The sequence below is a fragment of the Cherax quadricarinatus genome, chromosome 51, assembly GCF_038502225.1.
Source record: "Cherax quadricarinatus isolate ZL_2023a chromosome 51, ASM3850222v1, whole genome shotgun sequence".
Classification (NCBI taxonomy): Eukaryota; Metazoa; Arthropoda; class Malacostraca; order Decapoda; family Parastacidae; genus Cherax; species Cherax quadricarinatus.
Window position 1 is genome coordinate 11,159,329 of NC_091342.1, and position 21,269 is coordinate 11,180,597.

The 21,269-nt window shown below is 40.4% G+C and overlaps 1 protein-coding gene and 1 long non-coding RNA gene across 4 annotated transcripts in view; both read left to right on the forward strand.

Moving 5' to 3' along the window:
• LOC128694649 (hydroxyproline dehydrogenase) overlaps window positions 1-12,604 on the forward strand; it is a 36,925-nt gene extending 24,321 nt beyond the window's left edge. For 2 of the 3 annotated variants that reach the window (XM_070095838.1, XM_070095839.1), the window contains 7 exons: window positions 1-90; window positions 1,521-1,662; window positions 3,177-3,375; window positions 4,445-4,599; window positions 7,186-7,367; window positions 9,585-9,775; window positions 11,907-12,604. The exon at window positions 1-90 is cut by the window's left edge and continues 101 nt beyond it. In XM_070095838.1, the coding sequence (XP_069951939.1) occupies window positions 1-90; window positions 1,521-1,662; window positions 3,177-3,375; window positions 4,445-4,599; window positions 7,186-7,367; window positions 9,585-9,775; window positions 11,907-12,076 (1,129 nt within the window). In that variant the 3' untranslated portion in view covers window positions 12,077-12,604. Of the gene's footprint in view, window positions 91-1,213; window positions 1,347-1,520; window positions 1,663-3,176; window positions 3,376-4,444; window positions 4,600-7,185; window positions 7,368-9,584; window positions 9,776-11,906 lie in introns of all 3 variants that reach the window. The other variant, XM_053784824.2, reaches the window with a different exon arrangement.
• The window catches only part of LOC138854184 (uncharacterized), a 161,870-nt gene that overhangs the window by 79,782 nt on the left and 60,819 nt on the right, over window positions 1-21,269 (forward strand). The gene's annotated exons all lie outside the window — the stretch shown is intronic.

A 21,269-nucleotide genomic window follows, 5' to 3' on the forward strand; every position in this document is an offset into this window, starting at 1 on the left:
GGGCGCCGTCAGCAGGCGCTTGGCCAGCGTCAACGTCAGATTGATGGTGGCACCCATGCTAGAGACGGATGTGGGCGAGGGCCATGATATGTAAGTTTCTCCTGCTAACCTGTTATCTTAAGAGTGGTGCCTGGGACCATGATATTAAGTTTCTGCTGTTAACCAGTTATCTTAAAATGTGGGGCCGAGGGCCATTTCTCCTGCTAACCTGTTATCTTGAGGTAACCATGCGTATGTAAACAATTTTGAGAACGTAAGGAAAAGAAATGTCAGCATTATCAGTAGATTGCTGTTTTTCGACGTTTTATCTAAATACATTTAAATTAACGTAAGGAACTAAGTATAACAACGCAACAAAAATGCAAAAATATTTTTACGATACATAAAGCCTGAAAACCAGGACAACTTTGGTGAACGTGTTTTTTTTCACGCTTTTTAAAATGTGAAAAAACACGCTTTCATATGAGGATACGAAGCTTGGTTTTAGTTTGGCCCTAAAATCTGGAATACCCTACCTGAGAACTCTAGAACTGTAGACACATTCATCACCTTCAAAACTACCATTAGAAAACATCTTATCTCCCTGATACACCCCGTCAACTAACTACACGAATACCACCTGGTGGTTCACACTTACACTCACTCACTCATTTGACCATAAACAGAAATATTAATCTCAATGTTAAAATAATGAATCCTGTGATACTCCAATACTGAAACTCTGTACTGTGCCAAAACAAAAGCATTCACATTGCTAAACTCACAAACTAGTATTTAGTCACTTAGCCATAATACCAACTTACCTCATAATTTGTAATATTTTACAATTAAGAATAAAACTAAGTATGCCCGAAATGCCTAGCCATGCTAAGCGTTCTAGTGGTACACTCTGTAATCACAATTTTACTACATGTAAACCACACAATAACCAAATTTCTGTAAACTCAGCATTGTAATCCTTATAGAGAATAAACTTTGAATTTGAATTTGAATTGAAAGGGAGAGAGGAACTGCCTTGATACTAGTTAAGGGCTTTTGACCTAAGAAAGTAGAGCAACTCTCCTGTACATCAGATCAAACCTGATTACCTCCCATTCCCCAGGCGCTGAGCCCTTACGTAGTTAGCGCTTCAGGATGAAAATAGAAAAAATAATAAGTTCAAGGCTTTTCCATGGTTGCACGAACAAGTAAATAAGACTGATGTTCTTTCCAGAAAAGAAATGTACATCAAGAATTTGAACAAGACGTTGAACTTAATTGAACTAAGCCACCAACACTCTACCTTGAGGGGCACCAGACCCATCTGTCAGACTAAGATTACTGCTCACCTAACTGCTGATGTTCTGGTCAGTTACCTGTGCTTGTAGCTCCTACTACTGCTGCACCGCTACTACCACAACTACTACCATTATTATTATTATTATTATTATTATTATTATTATTATTATTATTATTATTATTATTATTACCACTACTACTACTACAAAGAAAAATAATAATATTATTATTTTTAACCACAGCGGCAGTCTCCAAGGTAGGGTGACTTATGAAGGAATCATTCACCATCATTCGTGCAATAGCTGTCTTACCAGAATTCTGTTAGCATCACAGTTCAGAGGAGCCTCCGAAGTGCAACATCCCCACCTCTCCTTCAGAGTGCAGGTACTAGACTTCCCACCTCCAGAACCCTAGTAGACTAACCAGCTTCCCTGAATCTCTACATAATTCTTACCTTACTCACACCCCGACAGCACGTTATATCATTGAAACTACTCGCCACTCCGAACTACGTTAACACACACACACACGGGGCCACGAGCTGTGAATCGACCCCTGCAACCACAAATAGGTGAGTACACACACGCGTAGTAGATCAATATATTGAATTATAAAAAGAGGTAGTAAGTGCTTCAACTACTGGATATTTTTTAAATTATATGAGGAACATTACGAGCAGAGTTCTGCTCCTCTAGCTACAAATAGGTAATTACACATAGGTAGTTAAGATAAGATTGCGTTCGGATTTTTAACCCCGGAGGGTTAGCCACCCAGGATAATCCAAGAAAGTCAGTGCGTCATCGAGGACTGACTAACTTATTTCCATTGGGGTCCTTAATCTTGTCCCCCAGGATGCGACCCACACCAGCCGACTAACACCCATGTACCTATTTGCTGCTAGGTGAACAGGACAATAGGTGTGAGGAAACGTGTCGATATGTTTCCACCCGCCGGGAATCGAACCCGGGCCCTCCGTGTGTGAAGCGGGAACTTTAGCCACCAGGCCACCGGGCCACAGCCACCAGGCCACAGATGTAAACACCTGCTAATGCTCAATCCCCTAGCACTTAAAACAGCCTTCAACCCTCCAACCTTTCCTGGGACTACCCATACCTCTTCTGCCTTCCACACCTGATTTAATTTTATGATAATAATAATTAGTTGTAGCATCAGCAGCAGTGTAGTAGTAATAACTGTAGTAGTAGTAATAGTAGAAGTAGTATAATAGTTGTAATAGTAGTATTAATAGTGGTAGTAGTAGTTGTGGTATCATAATTACATTATTATTGTTATTTTAGCTATCGTTATTCCTATTTAAGGATGAACAAATTTCTGTTTAGAAGCTAAGCTTGTTTGGTTTATAATAAAATATATTCAATTTCATCATACAGTATTAGGCAAAAAGTTGGTTTAAACCTGTCGTTGGGAAGTTATTATTAGTGACCCATAGATTATCATATAGCTATTTAAACCTTAAAATGCATATTTTAAAATTTGGAAACTTCGAGAAATTCATTCGCCGGGCAAAAATATATTGAAAAAAAAAAAACAGGCTAAACACATTTGGATTAAATTATAGGTTGAGGGCTAAAATTTTGGGAGAAGCCTAATATTTACCCTGAAACTAAGGTTGATTTTGTAACCTAATGAAGTTAGGTTGTAACTTGCAGCTGCTATATGGTAATGTATATTTATTTGACACTGGAGCACTCTCGATTATTACTGAGCTCCATATGTCTCCTAGTGAACTTTCCGTGTCACTTTCTGAGCTCCAGATACCTGGAATATACCTAGTGGAGCATTTTCTTATCACTGATCTCATACCAGCTGGAGCACTCCTCGCCTTTTTGAGTTCCAAAATACGTACTAGATGACTCTCTGGGCTGTATATCCCGCAGGCAAGAGTGTCGACGGCCTACCAGTCTCTGAGTACTGAGGGGCGGGTAGCAGCCGTGGCAACCACAGCCAAGTTGCTAGCACAGGCAGGGAAAGAACATCCTGCAGCCTCCAGCTGTGTTCAGGCACTCCAGCCACTGATCCTGAGTGACGCTGACGCCGAAGAGCTCATCCTCTCCCTCCCTCGCCTCTATAAACTCGGTAAGTGTTGATAATTCAGCGAGTGAATATTCTCCAAGACACCGTTTTGCACTCGAGCTCTCCCTCTTGACTCCTATATTTCTCCATAGTATACATCCTCTTCCAACGCGGTGTTGTATAACCCATGCTGGTTTAGCTCTTGTTTTATAATGAAGTGTACGCGATTTTGTGCTGGTGGGGTTGAGCTAGCAAATTAGCTACTCAGTTCGTAATTATCTGAAAATCGTTCATCCCTTCTCTTCAAGGGAGGGCTCTTGATCTAAGGAATTGGGCCAAACTTTCATTTCCTTGGATCGAACCTGAATTCCTCCTATTATCTCCTGGACACTGTACGATCCCTACGGATTCAGCGCACTCCCATATATGAAATAACAAGTTAAAAGAAAAGTCACTGGTTTGGCACTAGTGTTGTAGGTGAATGCAGTGATTTGTCAAGTATATTAATAAAGCGAGCTCTTTCGGAAGCTTTAAAAGTTAGACAAATATGAGTGGGAATAATTGAGGGCGAGTACGATCTACCTGAGCCAGTAGGCTTGATGTAGTTTAGCTAAGTAACTCATTACGATTATAAGATTTTAGATTTTGCCACTGAAGTGGCTAGTTTATTGTGCACCTCATATCCATCCTGTGGACGGTAGCGCAAGAGCATATGGATACACAAAAGGCCCAGGAACTAGGCCCCAAAAGGGTTAACAAGTATACATATGGGTTTATATCTACATATCTACAGTTCACTTATCTTTTACAAGCAAATTTAGGAAATTTGCATAGTATATCTGGTATCTTATTTTCATTAATAAGATATCTTGACATGTCACATAGGTTATTATACTGTCTATATATAAACTTTTAAATAGTTCATTATTACTGACTTGCTAAGCTAGCAAAACTCTGAGACCCGCTCCCTTGGACCGATTGTCTCTGTAATATTTGTACTAGTGCTTACACCATGGGTATGGGATGGATAACAAAGCTATCAAATTAAATTGAACTATTATACACCTGATACTTATCCTCTAGTGGTCCTCTGGCTTTGCATTCTGAAGAAAGGCTTGCTTTACTGGTACAGGAGATCGGTGTGTGGCTCTGGGAGTGGTACTAGCCGTGGACGCTGAGTATACATACACCAACCCGGCCATCAACTTGCTCACCCTCGCCATGATGAAGGTCTTCAACTGCTCCTCCACTCCCATTATTTGGAACACCTACCAGGGCTACCTCAAGGTGCGTATCATAGTTTTCTCAGCCTCTTTAAAAATCATATTATTTCACAAGTTTACTTAGAGCTTGAGCATCCAACAGGCGTGTGTGAATCTATTAAAGTGGAGTTTGTCGAAGTGGGATTTGACATGTTGTTGGTTAGTTTAATACAGAGGCGTCGTAAGGACGGGGGGCGGGCCGCCCCGGGTGACACCATTTAGGGAGTGACTCCATAGAGCCTCTAAAGAAGGTGACACTAATGCACAAAACAGTGCTGCACCAACATAAGAGAAGAATCCTTCGGAGAAGCAGCTTATAAACCGTATGGCAGGAGAGGTGTAGCAGTCATAGGTAGTGTCACATTTGTTCAATGTGGAAGTAGGTTGTGCCCAAGAATTAGGCAAGCGAAGAATTCCTAAGTATTAAGATCCTAAGAAGTTGCAGTGTCTGATAGGTTTATAAGCTGCTTCTCCGCTCATCTGCCGTATTCTACTCAAGATTGATGGACTGAACACATCGACTCAAGGTTGAGGGACTGATTACCTCATTCTCCTCCTGTTCTTCAAGTTTCTCCTATGTATGGACTGATGAAGCCACTGTGTGGCGAAACGTTTCCTCAATAAAGATACCCAAGAGTTGCACATGTGTCTAATTTATCAACATGTCGGTTCTGTGAACCATTCATCTACAAACCTGTCAGACACTGCAACTTCTTAGGATCTTAATACTTAGGAATTCTTCGCTTGCCTAATTCTTGGGTACAACCTACTTCCACATTGAACAAATGTGACACTACCTATGACTGCTATACCTCTCCTGCCATACGGTTTATAAGCTGCTTCTCCGCTCATCTGCCGTATTCTACTCAAGATTGATGGACTGAACACATCGACTCAAGGTTGAGGGACTGATTACCTCATTCTCCTCCTGTTCTTCAAGTTTCTCCTATGTATGGACTGATGAAGCCACTGTGTGGCGAAACGTTTCCTCAATAAAGATACCCAAGAGTTGCACATGTGTCTAATTTATCAACATGTCGGTTCTGTGAACCATTCATCTACATACAATAAGTGTCAGGGGCCCGAGACTGTTCAACTGCCTCCCAGCACACATAAGGGGGATTACCAACAGACCCCTGGCAGTCTTCAAGCTGGCACTGGACAAGCACCTAAAGTCAGTTCCTGATCAGCCGGGCTGTGGCTCGTACGTTGGTTTGCGTGCAGCCAGCAGCAACAGCCTGGTTGATCAGGCTCAGATCCACCAGGAGGCCTGGTCACAGACCGGGCCGCGGGGGCGTTGAACCCCGGAACTCTCCAGGTAAACTCCAGGTAACTCCTCACCCCTGCGCGTCTCCCCCGCCTCACCCACCCAACTCCCAGCACCACCCCATCTGTAGAGGGTACTTCTCCCCTAACCCACGATGTCAGCGATGGCACTGCAGAGAGTGCCGGGTTCACAGGAACTTCCACTACAGGGACAGCATTGTGGAGTTCGACCGCGAGGCAGCTGACAGGTGTGCCACAGGCAGTGTGTACTCAGTTCCTCAAGCTTCAATATCCGTGCACACGAGGGCCTGGGATCTTCAGTCAACTTGGCGTCCACCAGGACGCTGACATGTCCCTAGGACAGCTCTCCATCGGGCTGCTAACGGAGTCACTGGCTTCTTGGACCTCTTGGGGAGGGTCGATGGTGCTTGTGCAAGCAGCAGATCCCGGGGCAACTTGCTGCTGTTTGCAATGGCTGTCTGCCGAGGAGAGACAGGCACCTAGCAACATCTGTTGGGCAATGGATGAATTCCCTACTATGTTTGTTAACTGCTCATTACTCTGTAATTTGTCTATGATTGTAATCATGTCATAACGTGTTTATCATTCATTACCTTTGAAACTTGTCATGATTGTGACCAGCTCTACCTGGAACTCATTACCTTTGTAAATTCTCATGATTAATGTGTTTATGATTCATTACCTTTGCAATTATTCATGAGTGTGACCAGCTCAACCTGGAGCTCATTACCTTTGTAACTTGGTCATGATTATGACCAAATCTAGTTCATTACCTTTGTAACTTGCTCAGCTATCAAAACTTTGGAGTCCAGTCCCTGGACCAATTATGTACCTCTGTAATCTTTTGACTACCGCCCACGGGATGGGTATGGGATGCATAATAAACATATTAAACTAACTAAACTGCACCCCATACCCATCCTGTGGGCGGTAGTCAAAAGATTACAGAGGTACATAATGATTGCTGAACTAGTTACAAAGGTAATGAACTCCAGGTAGATCTGGTCACAATGGAGTTCATTACCTTTGTAACAAGTTCAGCTATCATAACTTTGGGGTCCAATCCCTGGACCCATTGTTATTGGAATGTAAATATGTTAACATCTATATATGTAGCTAGTATGTCTCCTCTCTACCTCTTATCAGTTAATAAGAACATTTTTTCAACCTGTCATCATAATTCACATTGCTCAACTCCGTCAGCCATTTTGTAGCTCTTCTTTGAACATTTTCAAACTTATGTGTTTTTTCAGGTGCTGGCACCACACAACCGATGTGTGTGTGTGTTTATTTACAGGTGTCCTCTTATCATGGTACTTTTCAGAGAGGTCGTGAGAACTTGGAACACGACCTTCATGTAGTCCAGGCCCTGGGGGCCGAAGTAGGCTTTGGTGCTAAGTTGGTCCGTGGAGCCTACCTGGAACGTGAGAGGTCACAGGCACAGCTCCAGGGCTACCCTGACCCCGTCAATGATACCTATGAGAACACCAACGCTATGTATGACAGGTCAGCCACCTGTGCTAATTGATTCAGACGTTTGAGAATTATATTATTCATGAGGAAACGGGTAGGGACAATCAGGTTTGATCCGTAGACTGGAAGGTTACCTAAATAATTCCTTGTTTCAAAAAGTGAGATGTTGCAGACTATTTGATCTCCCTTGTTGGTCCTTACACTCCATCTTCCGGATCATACCTTAGTGCCCTAACATTACTAAGAAATCAGGCTCATTGCTATGGAAATTTCCGCCGCTGTCTTTCTCTAAGAGCAAGTTGAGTAATGATTATTATTATTATTATGGGGGAGAGCTAAACCAGTAGGATTATACAGCGCATGTGGGGGGATGGAGGGTATTCAGGCTCAGTTCAGGGAACAGGAGCACAGATCCAATTCCCTAGACCAAGAGCCCCTCACAAAGGTCAGTGAACCTCCCTTGAGGGGAGTTGAGCAATAAGCAGCTATGGGAACAGCCAGCTGTGACCCAGCCATCATGATAAATACAAGTATGGGTTAGTCTCCTAGGCTGGGAAGCAGTGACCCACCTACCACCTGTAACCATTGCGAACCTTATTTCTTTTTTACCCAAGTCATTTTAAGTTTAATGTCTTTATTATGCACCCCATACCCATCCTGTCAGTTTAAGGCTGAGTTGTTTTACTTGGGCTCATTTCAAGGCTCAGCCCTAAGACTTATTATTATATTATTATTTAGGGAGAAGCTCTTAACCCATAGGGATCATACTGCAATTGGGGAATGGAAAGCAATCAGGTTCGATCCAAGGAAGGGAAGGACGAGTTCAATTCCTTGAATCAGGAGCCTCTCACCAGCAACAAGGAACCTCCCTTAAGGGGTATTATCGCCCGTCCCAAACAGCTTCAGCTCCAAGGTAGAAGCAAAGGGGGCAGAAGCCACCATAATAACCATTATCTCCCCAAATAAATAATAACGTAGCCTCTAGAAGTACCCCTAGCCTCCCTCTTGCAGCTGAATTGTCGCACCTAAATCCCTATATAGAAATTCTTGAGCTGCCCCTGACCTATTTCCCAGGATGCTACGTGAACAGCTAAAAGGTGTAAAAAGACCTGCAAGCGAGTCTCGACTCTCCCATCGTTGAACCAGTTCCTTTGAAAGTTAAGACACATGTGCAACATCTGGATATCTTTATTGTAGTAGACGTTTCGCCATCCAGTGGCTTTATCAATACAGATTCTAGGACATAATAGGAAGACAGTAGAACTATATACAAAAGATGAGGTAATCAGTCCCTCGGCCTTGGAGTTAGTGTTCACAGCATCGTGGTGGAGGAGAGTCTGGAGCAAAGGCAAGAAGACTGGCGCTTTTTATAGGCGTCAGTGAATGGGACGGGCAGCAGACGAGGGCAGTCACTGGTAGGCGGGATTCCCCAGTGGAAGTAGGTCCTTCCCAAAGAGATGGGTTAGTTGCAGCAGCCGTGAAGAAGGTCTTGTAGATGTCCTCTGAACCAAGATTCCATGATGTTGCAGTGTCTGACAAGTTGTTCTGAACACAAGGTGCTATTATGCGAGAAGGCATCAAATTATTATTGCACTTATGAATAAGTGATAAACTCATGGAGGTCACAGTGCCGGGGACAATGAGAGGAAATCAGGTTTAGTCTAATGATTATTATTATAATAATCATGGGATAGCGCTGAACCCGTAGGATTATACAGCGCATGTAGGGGAGGGGATGGAAGGTATTCAGACTCAGTTCAGGGAACCGGAGCACAGATCCAATTCCCTAGATCAAGAGCCCCTCACTGACCTCAGTGCAACTCCCTAAAGGGAAGTGGGTACAAAGCTTGCATTGAGATGAATTATAAAACTCCTTCAGTCTAGTCAGTGGATTATTATAATCATAACTAAGCACTAAAATCATAAGGGTAATACAGCTCTAGTCAGTGGAGATGCTGTTTTTCTTCTGCAGAACACTTGCAGTTTGCTTCGAGATGATCATTATATCCGCTCATCCACACACCACAGCGAACACGTCCCTTAAACGAAAGAGGGCAAAAAACTCTTTGTTACTGACCCTGTAGGGGTCATTCAGCATTTGGGGAAATGGGAGGCAATCAAGTTTGGTCCAAGGGAAGAGATCATGCCTATTTCCTTGGATCAAGAACCCTTTGCTGGCATCAAGGCACCTCCGAGGGAAAAATTATGGACTAAATGTAAGAAATATTAACGTCTGTATAACTGTTGCAGCATGGTGAAGGTGATGTTGCAGGAGGTTGCAAGGAAGCGAGATAGGAGAGCAGTGGTGGTTGCGACCCACAACGAGGCTTCAGTTAAGCATGCAGCTGCCACGATGGAACGACTGGGTATTGAACCCCTGGAGGGCAGTGTGGTGTTCGGCCAAGTATATGGCATGGCTGAGAACATCTCCGTGCCCCTAGGTCGGTACCAATATGTACGTTACTTGTTATACAATATGGTAACACTTTGGGGGTTAATGTTATAATTAACTGAAGCACTAAACTCGTAAGAGCCAGACAGCATCGCAGGGAGGGATATATAAAGGTTATTATCATTATTATTATAATCATAACCAAGCACTAAACCCGTAAGGGTCATGTAAAGGTTAGGAATGAGAAGGGTGTAAAATATAAATCCATTAAAATGTTATGCATCAAAAGTGGGACTTTCGGTGAGGAGGTTATTGGATTGTGTTGGAGTCATGAGATGACAGAAGGGAATCCTGCACACCCATTGAGAGGACATTCTAATATAATATGGTAGACTGATAGTGTGACCTGATAGCCCTTGCAGAGTGGTGCTGGGCATTTCTCCATGTGGTACCCGTGAGCAAATTGCATGTGTCCAATACATAAGCATGAGGGTGCAATCTCCTTAACCTGAAAGCTGTGGGAAGATGGATAGAATTCAGAATGTAGTTCGATAAAAAAAATTCTTGTGGTCCAACTTGAACTAATGTTTTTGCCAGCAGTTGTGGTGCTTGTGGCAAAGCACTGAAAAAAGGTCTGAGAAAGTACTCTTCCCCGTGGGAAACTGGAAGGTCAGGAATACCTGGCCAAATGACTAAATCTGCTTGTTCATTGCCCTGAACATCAGCATATCCAGGAACCCAACAAAAAAGACTATTTACTAGAATTGTGACATAACCAAAGATTTTTTTTTTTTTTCAACAAGTCGGTCGTCTCCCACCGAGGCAGGGTGACCCAAAAAAGAAAGAAAATCCCCAAAAAGAAAATACTTTCATCATTCAACACTTTCACCACACTCACACATTATCACTGCTTTTGCAGAGGTGCTCAGAATATAACAGTTTAGAAGCATATACATATAAAGATACACAACATATCCCTCCAAACTGCCAAAGATATGTATAAAAAAATGGGGAGTTGAATTTCTGGAGAGCTTGTAATGCACTTTGGGACTCGGAAATAACTACATGTGACAAGGCAGACAGGGTCACAATGATAGTAGTAAGAATTACATATAACTACTGTGAAAACACTGGATGATTCTAGTAAATGACCTTGGATCATTCTTTCAGGAAAAACAGCTGCATGCCTGACATGGGGGGGATTGAGGACCATCAGTGTACAATGCAGTAGCATGAGAATGAGAATGGAAGTGTTTAAGAAAGCGTGAGCACAGAGTTATAGTAGAAAAATGAGTTTTTGCACATGGAAGCAGACATGAACAAACGTCCCAGGGAGGGAGGGAAAAACAAGATGCAGAGTGAACATAAAGGGGAGGTAAATCAAGGGAGGTCAGTAGAGAGCAAAGGGCATAATAAATAGGTGTGATGATTAAATAACCTTAAAAATATGTTACCATTCTGTATGTGGAAAGATTATATTGGTCATGGATTCAGGAAAAATAGTGGAGATAATGAACATAGATTCAACCTTACAAAGATGAAGAGTTTGCCTGTATATAGGCTTGAAAAACACCGTGACACAAATGTAACCCTTTACGATATATTCTTTAAGAACTGCTGTATTTTTAATGCAGAACACAGACAGTAAGCAATGGCTAATAACCAACCAACTTAAACAGAGGGGCAATAAAACAGAAGATGAGTAGTCCGCTTACGTTTCAGTCTCAATTTGCTGAATATTACATTCATGAGGGGAGCACTAATCCTGAATGGATCATGCAGTACCTGAGGGAATGGGAAGCCATCAGATCAGTCTGGGGAAGGAGAGGTCAGGTTCAATTCCTTGGATTCAGAACCCTTCAACAGCATCAAGGAAGAGTTTTAGTGTGAAGGAAAAATGTACAGTATACAATAATCATATTTTTGTTTTCTTTTTTTGCCTCCATGCAAGTTCTTTGTAATACAAATGTTCATGATGAGTAGGAAATTTTTGTTAGTGTAATTAAATTTTCATTAATTCACCTCTGGAGAACTGTATTGGAGAAATAGGCTGCAACTTCTATAGGGAATTTGTTTTGATGTTGCTGTGTAATGGGTTCCAGCAATATTTCTTAAGTTGTAATAGCATTAGAGCTCCAGTGATGTTACCTCTGTGATTTTTAACCACATTTCTCCTGTAGCTGCATCAGGGTTCTTGGTGTACAAGTCGGTCCCATCTGGAAGTATGTTGGAGGTGATGCCATATTTATCAAGACGTGCTAATGAAAACAGGGCGGTGTTGCGTGGCGCAAGGAGGGAGCGACAACTTCTTTCTGAAGAACTTCTGTCAAGGCTTTCCTTCTTCCGTTGACATATAGGGTGAGGGGAGTGGTGAAGATAACATGAAGTGTGAGAGAAGTGGAATGATTTTTTATTTTAATCAGGGGGAGGCACTAAATGAATAATGGTCATACAGTGCAAGGAAAATGCGAGAATGAGATTCAAACAAGAGTTCCTCACTGGAATCGAGGAACCTTGCTAGAGGGACACACCTTTTTGTGAACCTCTGGATGGGTTATCTTATGACCTTGGTAACTATCATTCCATATTATTAATAACATTATTTTTCTATTAAAGTGATAAACCCTGTAGTTTTCTTCCCTCTCTATTCCTAAATTTGTAAATATCACGACAGTGAATCTATGTATTTATGGGTAATGCTAAATCACTAGGGTTCATACAGTGCCTAGAAAATGAGAAATGGAAAACAGTTAGGGTTGATTCAAGAAAGTGGATGGTAGCTGATGTTAAATCCCGATACTAAATTTTTTTTACAATACATATATGTGTTGCGGTTTTATTAGTGTAAATTTTTTTGCAATAAAAGATGCACTTATAATCTATATCTGTTCTTGTGACCTTGTGATATGAAAGAGATAAAAAAAGGGTACTGATACCACAGTTCAGATGCCCCCCTCGGTGAACTCTGATAAGGGAGATGTGTGTGTTTCCAAGATCAGATCTGGTTCTTCAGATCAAGAGGAACTGGACTTCCCTTCAAGGGTAAAATATTTAAAAAGTGTTGTGTTGCTGTAGCATTTAATCAGACTTATAGTGAGAAGCAGAGGCCTAGATAATGAAATATTGGAACAATTCTTGAGTGGGATAGACCAGTAATGCTGCAGAAGTCTACAGCATTATTACGAGCTGAAGTAGGCCTGCTGGTAAAAATGTTAAAACAAAAGAGGGGAGATGTTTGACAGGAAGGTGGTGTTGGTTGGGAAAACGAAGGGAATATTTTAAGGACCTTTTAAATGTTGAAAAGGAAAGGAAGAAATTTCATGAATTAGGTAGGGAGGAATGACATAAGACAGGAAGAGACAGATGCATGTATGGTGGTGTGTGTGTGAGACAGTGGACAGAATGAAAGAGGGTAAAGCAGCCAAGATATAAGGGATTAAGACAGAGATGTTAAATGCAATCGATAACATATCGCAGTTTTGGAATGGCTGGCAAGTTTTAATACATTCATGAACGAAGAAAAGGTACCTAGGGATTGGCAGAGAACATCCATAATTCCTTTATAAAAGAAAAAAAAGGACAATAGAAAGTGTTTGTATTATTGGGGGAATAAATAAAATGGGTAAAATGTATGAAAGAATTTTTATCAAAAAGAGTTAGGGACAAGACAATGTATAATTGCAGGGAAACAAAGATGATTTAAGGTTAGGGGATGTGAACAATACAGTGAAACCTCTACTTGCGAGTTTAATCTGTTCCATGACCTTGCTCGCAACTGGATTTGCTCGTTTGCAGAGTCAATTTTCCTCATTTAAATTAATTGAAATGCAATTAATCCGTTCCAGTAGAATTCCGTACTTCAATAATTTCGCTAATATCAACTCTACAGCTTATTTATCTATCTCATTTCATCTGACATAATAAACAATATAACTAACATAGAAACCTGATATATACTCTAAAATGAATAAAATATGCCATTCATGTAGTGGTATGGGTGGTGTCAGCGGTGGATGAGAGTTTATCTGGAGACCAGGCAAAATACTTCATGAATAATTTTGCTAATATCATCTATACGGCTTATTTATCTATGAAAGTTCATCTAATATGACATAACAAACAATATAAATAACAAAGAAACATGATACATACTCTAGAATGAATAAAATATACATTATTGTAGGTAGTAGGTTGGTAGACAGCAACCACCCAGGGAAGTACTACCGTCCTGCCAGATGACTGTGAAACAGAAACCTGTAACTGTTTTGCATGATGGTTGGATTGCTGGTTTCTTTTTCTGTCTCATAAACACGCTAGATAACAGGGATATCTTGCTACTCCTACTTACACTTTGGTCACACTTCACAGACATGCACATGCATATATATATATATACATACATCTAGGTTTTTCTCCTTTTTCTAAATAGCTCTTGTTCTTTATTTCTTCTATTGTCCATGGGGAAGTGGAAAAGAATCTTTCCTCTGTAAGCCATGCGTGTCGTATGAGGCGACTAAAATGCCGGGAGCAATGGGCTAGTAACCCCTTCTCCTGTAGACATTTACTAAAAAAGAGAAGAAGAAAAACTTTATAAAACTGGGATGCTTGAATGTGCGTGGATGTAGTGCGGATGACAAGAAACAGATGATTGCTGATGTTATGAATGAAAATAAGTTGGATGTCCTGGCCCTAAGCGAAACAAAGCTGAAGGGGGTATGGGAGTTTCGGTGGGGGGAAATAAATGGGATTAAATCTGGAGTATCTGAGAGAGTTAGAGCAAAGGAAGGGGTAGCAGTAATGTTGAATGATCAGTTATGGAAGGAGAAAAGAGAATATGAATGTGTAAATTCAAGAATTATGTGCATTAAAGTAAAGGTTGGATGCGAGAAGTGGGTCATAATAAGCGTGTATGCACCTGGAGAAGAGAGGAATGCAGAGAGAGAGAGATTTTGGGAGATGTTAAGTGAATGTATAGGAGCCTTTGAACCAAGTGAGAGAGTAATTGTGGTAGGGGACCTGAATGCTAAAGTAGGAGAAACTTTTAGAGAGGGTGTGGTAGGTAAGTTTGGGGTGCCAGGTGTAAATGATAATGGGAGCCCTTTGATTGAACTTTGTATAGAAAGGGGTTTAGTTATAGGTAATACATATTTTAAGAAAAAGAGGATAAATAAGTATACAAGATATGATGTAGGGCGAAATGAACATAAGAAAGGAGGAACACTGCAGGAGGCCTGTTGGCCCATACTAGGCAGGTCCTTTACAATTCATCCCACTAACAAAACATTTGCCCAACCCAATTTTCAATGCCACCCAAGAAATAAGCCCTGATGTGAAAGTCCCACTCAAATCCAACCCCTCCCACTCATGTACTTATCCAACCTAAATTTGAAACTACCCGAAGTCCCAGCCTCAATAACCCAACTAGGTATACTGTTCCACTCATCAACTACCCTATTTCCAAACCAATACTTTCCTATGTCCTTTCTAAATCTAAACTTATCTAATTTAAATCCATTACTGCAGGTTCTCTCTTGGAGAGACAACCTCAAGACCTTATTAATATCCCCTTTATTAATACTACCTATCTTCCACTTATACACTTCGATCAGGTCTCCCCTCATTCTTCGTCTAACAAGTGAATGTAACTTAAGAGTCTTCAATCTTTCTTCATAAGGAAGATTTCTAATGCTGTGTATTAATTTAGTCATCCTACGCTGAATGTTTTCTAACGAATTTATGTCCATTCTGTAATATGGAGACCAGAACTGAGCTGCATAATCTAGGTGAGGCCTTACTAATGATGTATAAAGCTGCAGTATGACCTCTGGACTTCTGTTGCTTACACTTCTTGATATAAATCCCAGTAATCTATTTGCCTTATTACGTACGCTTAGGCATTGCTGTCTTGGTTTAAGGTTGCTGTTCACCATAACCCCCAAGTCCTTTTCGCAATCTGTATGGCTAAGTTCTACATCATTTAACTTATAAGTACTAGGGTTATGGGCACTCCCAAGCTTCAGAACCTTGCATTTATCTACATTGAACTGCATCTGCCACTTTTCTGACCAAGAATAGAGTTTGTTTAAATCCTCCTGAAGTTCCATAACATCTACCTTTGAATCAATTATCCTACCTATCTTTGTGTCATTGGCGAATTTGCTCATATCACTAGTAATTCCCTCATCAAGATCACTGATATATATTATAAACAACAATGGGCCCAAGACTGATCCCTGTGGAACGCCACTTGTTACAGATCCCCACTCGGATTTAACCCCATTTATGGACACTCTCTGCTTCCTGTCAGTGAGCCATGACTCGATCCACGAGAGCACTTTTCCCCCAAAGCCATGAGCTGCCACTTTCTTTAACAGTCTATGGTGCGGAACTCTATCAAAAGCCTTACTAAAATCTAAGTAAATAATATAAAATTCTTTATCGTGGTCAACAGCCTCAAAAGCTTTACTGAAGAAAGTTAATAAATTAGTTAGACAAGACCGGCCTCTTGTGAATCCATGCTGAGTATCATTAATCAAGCTATGCTTATCGAGATGGCTTCTTATAATCTCAGCTACAATTGACTCTAGTAATTTGCCTACAATTGAGGTCAGGCTTACTGGGCAGTAATTTGACGGTAACGACTTGTCCCCTGTTTTAAAAATAGGAATTACATTAGCCATCTTCCACATATCAGACACTACACCTGTTTGAAGAGATAAATTAAAAATATTAGTTAATGGTTCACAGAGTTCCATCAGGACCCGGCGACTTATTTTGCTTCAGTCTGTCTATCTGCTTCACAACCATTTCACTAGTGACTGTGATGTTACATAATTTATCTTCTTCTAGCCCACTATAAAAATTAATTACTGGAATATTGTTAGTGTCTTCCTGTGTAAAAACTGAGAGAAAATAATTATTAAAAATCGAGCACATTTCATTCTCTTTGTCAGTAAGGTGCCCATAGTTATTTTTAAGGGGACCTATCTTATCTCTAACTTTTGTTCTATAGACCTGGAAAAAACTTTTTGGGTTAGTTTTAGAATACCTAGCAACTTTAATTTCATAGTCCCTTTTAGCTTTTCTTATCCCCTTTTTAATGTCCCTCTTAATGTCAATATACTGCTTCATAAGATGACCCTCACCTCTTTTGATATGCCTATAAATTCCTTTCTTATGCCCTAGTAGATATTTGACAGTAGTTTGTTGGATTATGTATTGGTAGATAAAAGACTGTTGAGTAGACTTCAGGATGTACATGTTTATAGAGGGGCCACAGATATATCAGATCACTTTCTAGTTGTAGCTACACTGAGAGTAAAAGGTAGATGGGATACAAGGAGAATAGAAGCATCAGGGAAGAGAGAGGTGAAGGTTTATAAACTAAAAGAGGAGGCAGTTAGGGTAAGATATAAACAGCTATTGGAGGATAGATGGGCTAATGAGAGCATAGGCAATGGGGTCGAAGAGGTATGGGGTAGGTTTAAAAATGTAGTGTTAGAGTGTTCAGCAGAAGTTTGTGGTTACAGGAAAGTGGGTGCGGGAGGGAAGAGGAGCGATTGGTGGAATGATGATGTGAAGAGAGTAGTAAGGGAGAAAAAGTTAGCATATGAGAAGTTTTTACAAAGTAGAAGTGATGCAAGGATGGAAGAGCATATGGAGAAAAAGAGAGAGGTTAAGAGAGTGGTGAAGCAATGTAAAAAGAGCAAATGAGAGAGTGAGTGAGATGTTATCAACAAATTTTGTTGAAAATAAGAAAAAGTTTTGGAGTGAGACTAACAAGTTAAGGAAGCCTAGAGAACAAATGGATTTGTCAGTTAAAAATAGGAGAGGAGAGTTATTAAATGGAGAGTTAGAGGTATTGGGAAGATGGAGGGAATATTTTGAGGAATTGTTAAATGTTGATGAAGATAGGGAAGCTGTGATTTCGTGTATAGGGCAAGGAGGAATAACATCTTGTAGGAGTGAGGAAGAGCCAGTTGTGAGTGTGGGGGAAGTTCGTGAGGCAGTAGGTAAAATGAAAGGGGGTAAGGCAGCCGGGATTGATGGGATAAAGATAGAAATGTTAAAAGCAGGTGGGGATAGTTTTGGAGTGGTTGGTGCAATTAATTAATAAATGCATGGAAGAGGGTAAGGTACCTAGGGATTGGCAGAGAGCATGCATAGTTCCTTTGTATAAAGGCAAAGGGGACAAAAGAGAGCAAAAATTATAGGGGGATAAGTCTGTTGAGTATACCTGGTAAAGTGTATGGTAGAGTTATTATTGAAAGAATTAAGAGTAAGACGGAGAATAGGATAGCAGATGAACAAGGAGGCTTTAGGAAAGGTAGAGGGTGTGTGGACCAGGTGTTTACAGTGAAACATATAAGTGAACAGTATTTAGATAAGGCTAAAGAGGTCTTTGTGGCATTTATGGATTTGGAAAAGGCGTATGACAGGGTGGATAGGGGGGCAATGTGGCAGATGTTGCAGGTGTATGGTGTAGGAGGTAGGTTACTGAAAGCAGTGAAGAGTTTTTACGAGGATAGTGAGGCTCAAGTTAGAGTATGTAGGAAAGAGGGAGATTATTTCCCAGTAAAAGTAGGCCTTAGACAAGGATGTGTGATGTCACCGTGGTTGTTTAATATATTTATAGATGGGGTTGTAAGAGAAGTAAATGCGAGGGTCTTGACAAGAGGCGTGGAGTTAAAAGATAAAGAATCACACACAAAGTGGGAGTTGTCACAGCTGCTCTTTGCTGATGACACTGTGCTCTTGGGAGATTCTGAAGAGAAGTTGCAGAGATTGGTGGATGAATTTGGTAGGGTGTGCAAAAGAAGAAAATTAAAGGTGAATACAGGAAAGAGTAAGGTTATGAGGATAACAAAAAGATTAGGTGATGAAAGATTGAATATCAGATTGGAGGGAGAGAGTATGGAGGAGGTGAATGTATTCAGATAATTGGGAGTGGACGTGTCAGCGGATGGGTCTATGAAAGATGAGGTGAATCATAGAATTGATGAGGGAAAAAGAGTGAGTGGTGCACTTAGGAGTCTGTGGAGACAAAGAACTTTGTCCTTGGAGGCAAAGAGGGGAATGTATGAGAGTATAGTTTTACCAACGCTCTTATATGGGTGTGAAGCATGGGTGATGAATGTTGCAGCGAGGAGAAGGCTGGAGGCAGTGGAGATGTCATGTCTGAGGGCAATGTGTGGTGTGAATATAATGCAGAGAATTCGTAGTTTGGAAGTTAGGAGGAGGTGCGGGATTACCAAAACTGTTGTCCAGAGGGCTGAGGAAGGGTTGTTGAGGTGGTTCGGACATGTCGAGAGAATGGAGCGAAACAGAATGACTTCAAGAGTGTATCAGTCTGTAGTGGAAGGAAGGCGGGGTAGGGGTCGGCCTAGGAAAGGTTGGAGAGAGGGGGTAAAGGAGGTTTTGTGTGCGAGGGGCTTGGACTTCCAGCAGGTATGCGTGAGCGTGTTTGATAGGAGTGAATGGAGACAAATGGTTTTTAATACTTGACGTGCTGTTGGAGTGTGAGCAAAGTAACATTTATGAAGGGGTTCAGGGAAACCGGCAGGCCGGACTTGAGTCCTGGAGATGGGAAGTACAGTGCCTGCACTCTGAAGGAGGGGTGTTAATGTTGCAGTTTAAAAACTGTAGTGTAAAGCACCCTTCTGGCAAGACAGTGATGGAGTGAATGATGGTGAAAGTTTTTCTTTTTCGGGCCACCCTGCCTTGGTGGGAATCGGCCAGTGTGATGATAAAAAAAAAATAAATCCTCACACGTGTTAAGTGGATAATGAAGCCCCCTCTCAAACCTTCTTTACAACCCTTCCTTGAACATCTCTTACAACTCATTCCATTCACACCTAATTTATACATCTTAAAAAGCATATCTTACTACAGCCTATACATATGGCCAAGCCATCTTGATAACCCCTCTTCTCATGGAGTTATACTATACTTTATATACAGGTCATTAAAAAATATATTAAAAGGAAACTACATATATTTGCAGCAGGTTCTTTGTACTGATTGCTTCAGTATTTTACAAGAAAGGAAATACAATATGAAGTCTTTGTATATTTATAAAGAGTAATTAAACATATGCCAGAGGAACCTGTTCTTCATGGAAAAATATCTATCATATTTAAAACATTTACAAATTATTTGCTTTATACAGTTTGCTAATATGAATTGTAATAATCATAGTACTATACGTGGCTAATGGTAATAAAAATAAGGCTGAGATTAACATTCATACCTGATAGCACAATGTGTAGTGACTCATCAGATAAATGAGTTGTGTAGAAGTAATTTTCTGTACATTTAGACTCTTACAGATGACAACGTGAGTTTTGTTTCCTAATCAACAAAGTAAACATTTATATATATTTTTATATACAATATATACCTTATATCTTACAATGCTTTGAACAATATAAACACATTAAGTCATGGAAGCTTTGTGCTCCCTTAAATTATAACTGATAACACCTAGCAGACATACTGTACATACAAAATGTTTTAATGTGAAAATGCATAAAAAATCTGAAACAGAAGCACTTAAGGAGAAACCTTTTTTTGTATTTACAAAGCTAGAATAAGGCATATTAAAATTTAGCTTAGTGAAATGTCACTAAATTCTAGCCTACTGTCTTTAAAATTCAAGGATGTTCAGATTTCTTGATCCTAAATATAGTCAACAAACTTTTTTGGTCTGTTAATAAGAAGAATTCTCCTTTTCAAGCTGGCAGACTGTTTCCCAATACACAATGCCTTGCTGCTATTAAAGAGATCTCGGCAAATCATGTTAAAAAAAAAAAATCAACAAAGTCTAACCACTTGTCTCTTGACAGTTACCAGCCTCTTGCAATGCCAATCTTGCCAGTAATCAGCTCAAAAATTCTCACAGGTATGGTGCTTTCTACGAGTATAATAATAAACTTAATCAACTATTCGCACAAACTTTTGGCCTATCCACATATGTATTAGTACTCTAACTTAAGAGGATATACAAGAAACTTACCAAAGCTACAGACTAGTAAAATTTGGGGAAATGCTATTTCTGGGTTTTAATTCCTCAGGGATGAAGATATATATTGCAGTAACTGAAAATAGCAGACAAATAAGAGTACTAATAAAAATTAATCATAGGAATGTACGACATTGAAGCTTTAAAATAGTAAGGAGTTACATGGTCTAATCTGCTGAAGAACAGGAGGTAAAGATAAATGGAGAGAGAATAAAATAAAAATTATTAGACCAACCAAATCCTTCAGTTAAAACTTAAAGTTTCAATCTGCAAATTTAATTACATATAAGTTATATAATATACATGCATCTGTTCCCCTTTTAAAAAAAAAAAAGGTTGGTGCACTGGTTCTGCCCCAAACAATTAAAGAAACAAAATACAGTGGAACTTTGGTTTTCGTATGCCGTAGTTGGAGAAAATTCTCTATAAAATGTATTTTTGGGTGTCTGGAACGGATTAATTGGTTCCGTTCCAGACACCCAAAAATATTAACAAAAAATACATTTTGTAGATAATTTTCGCC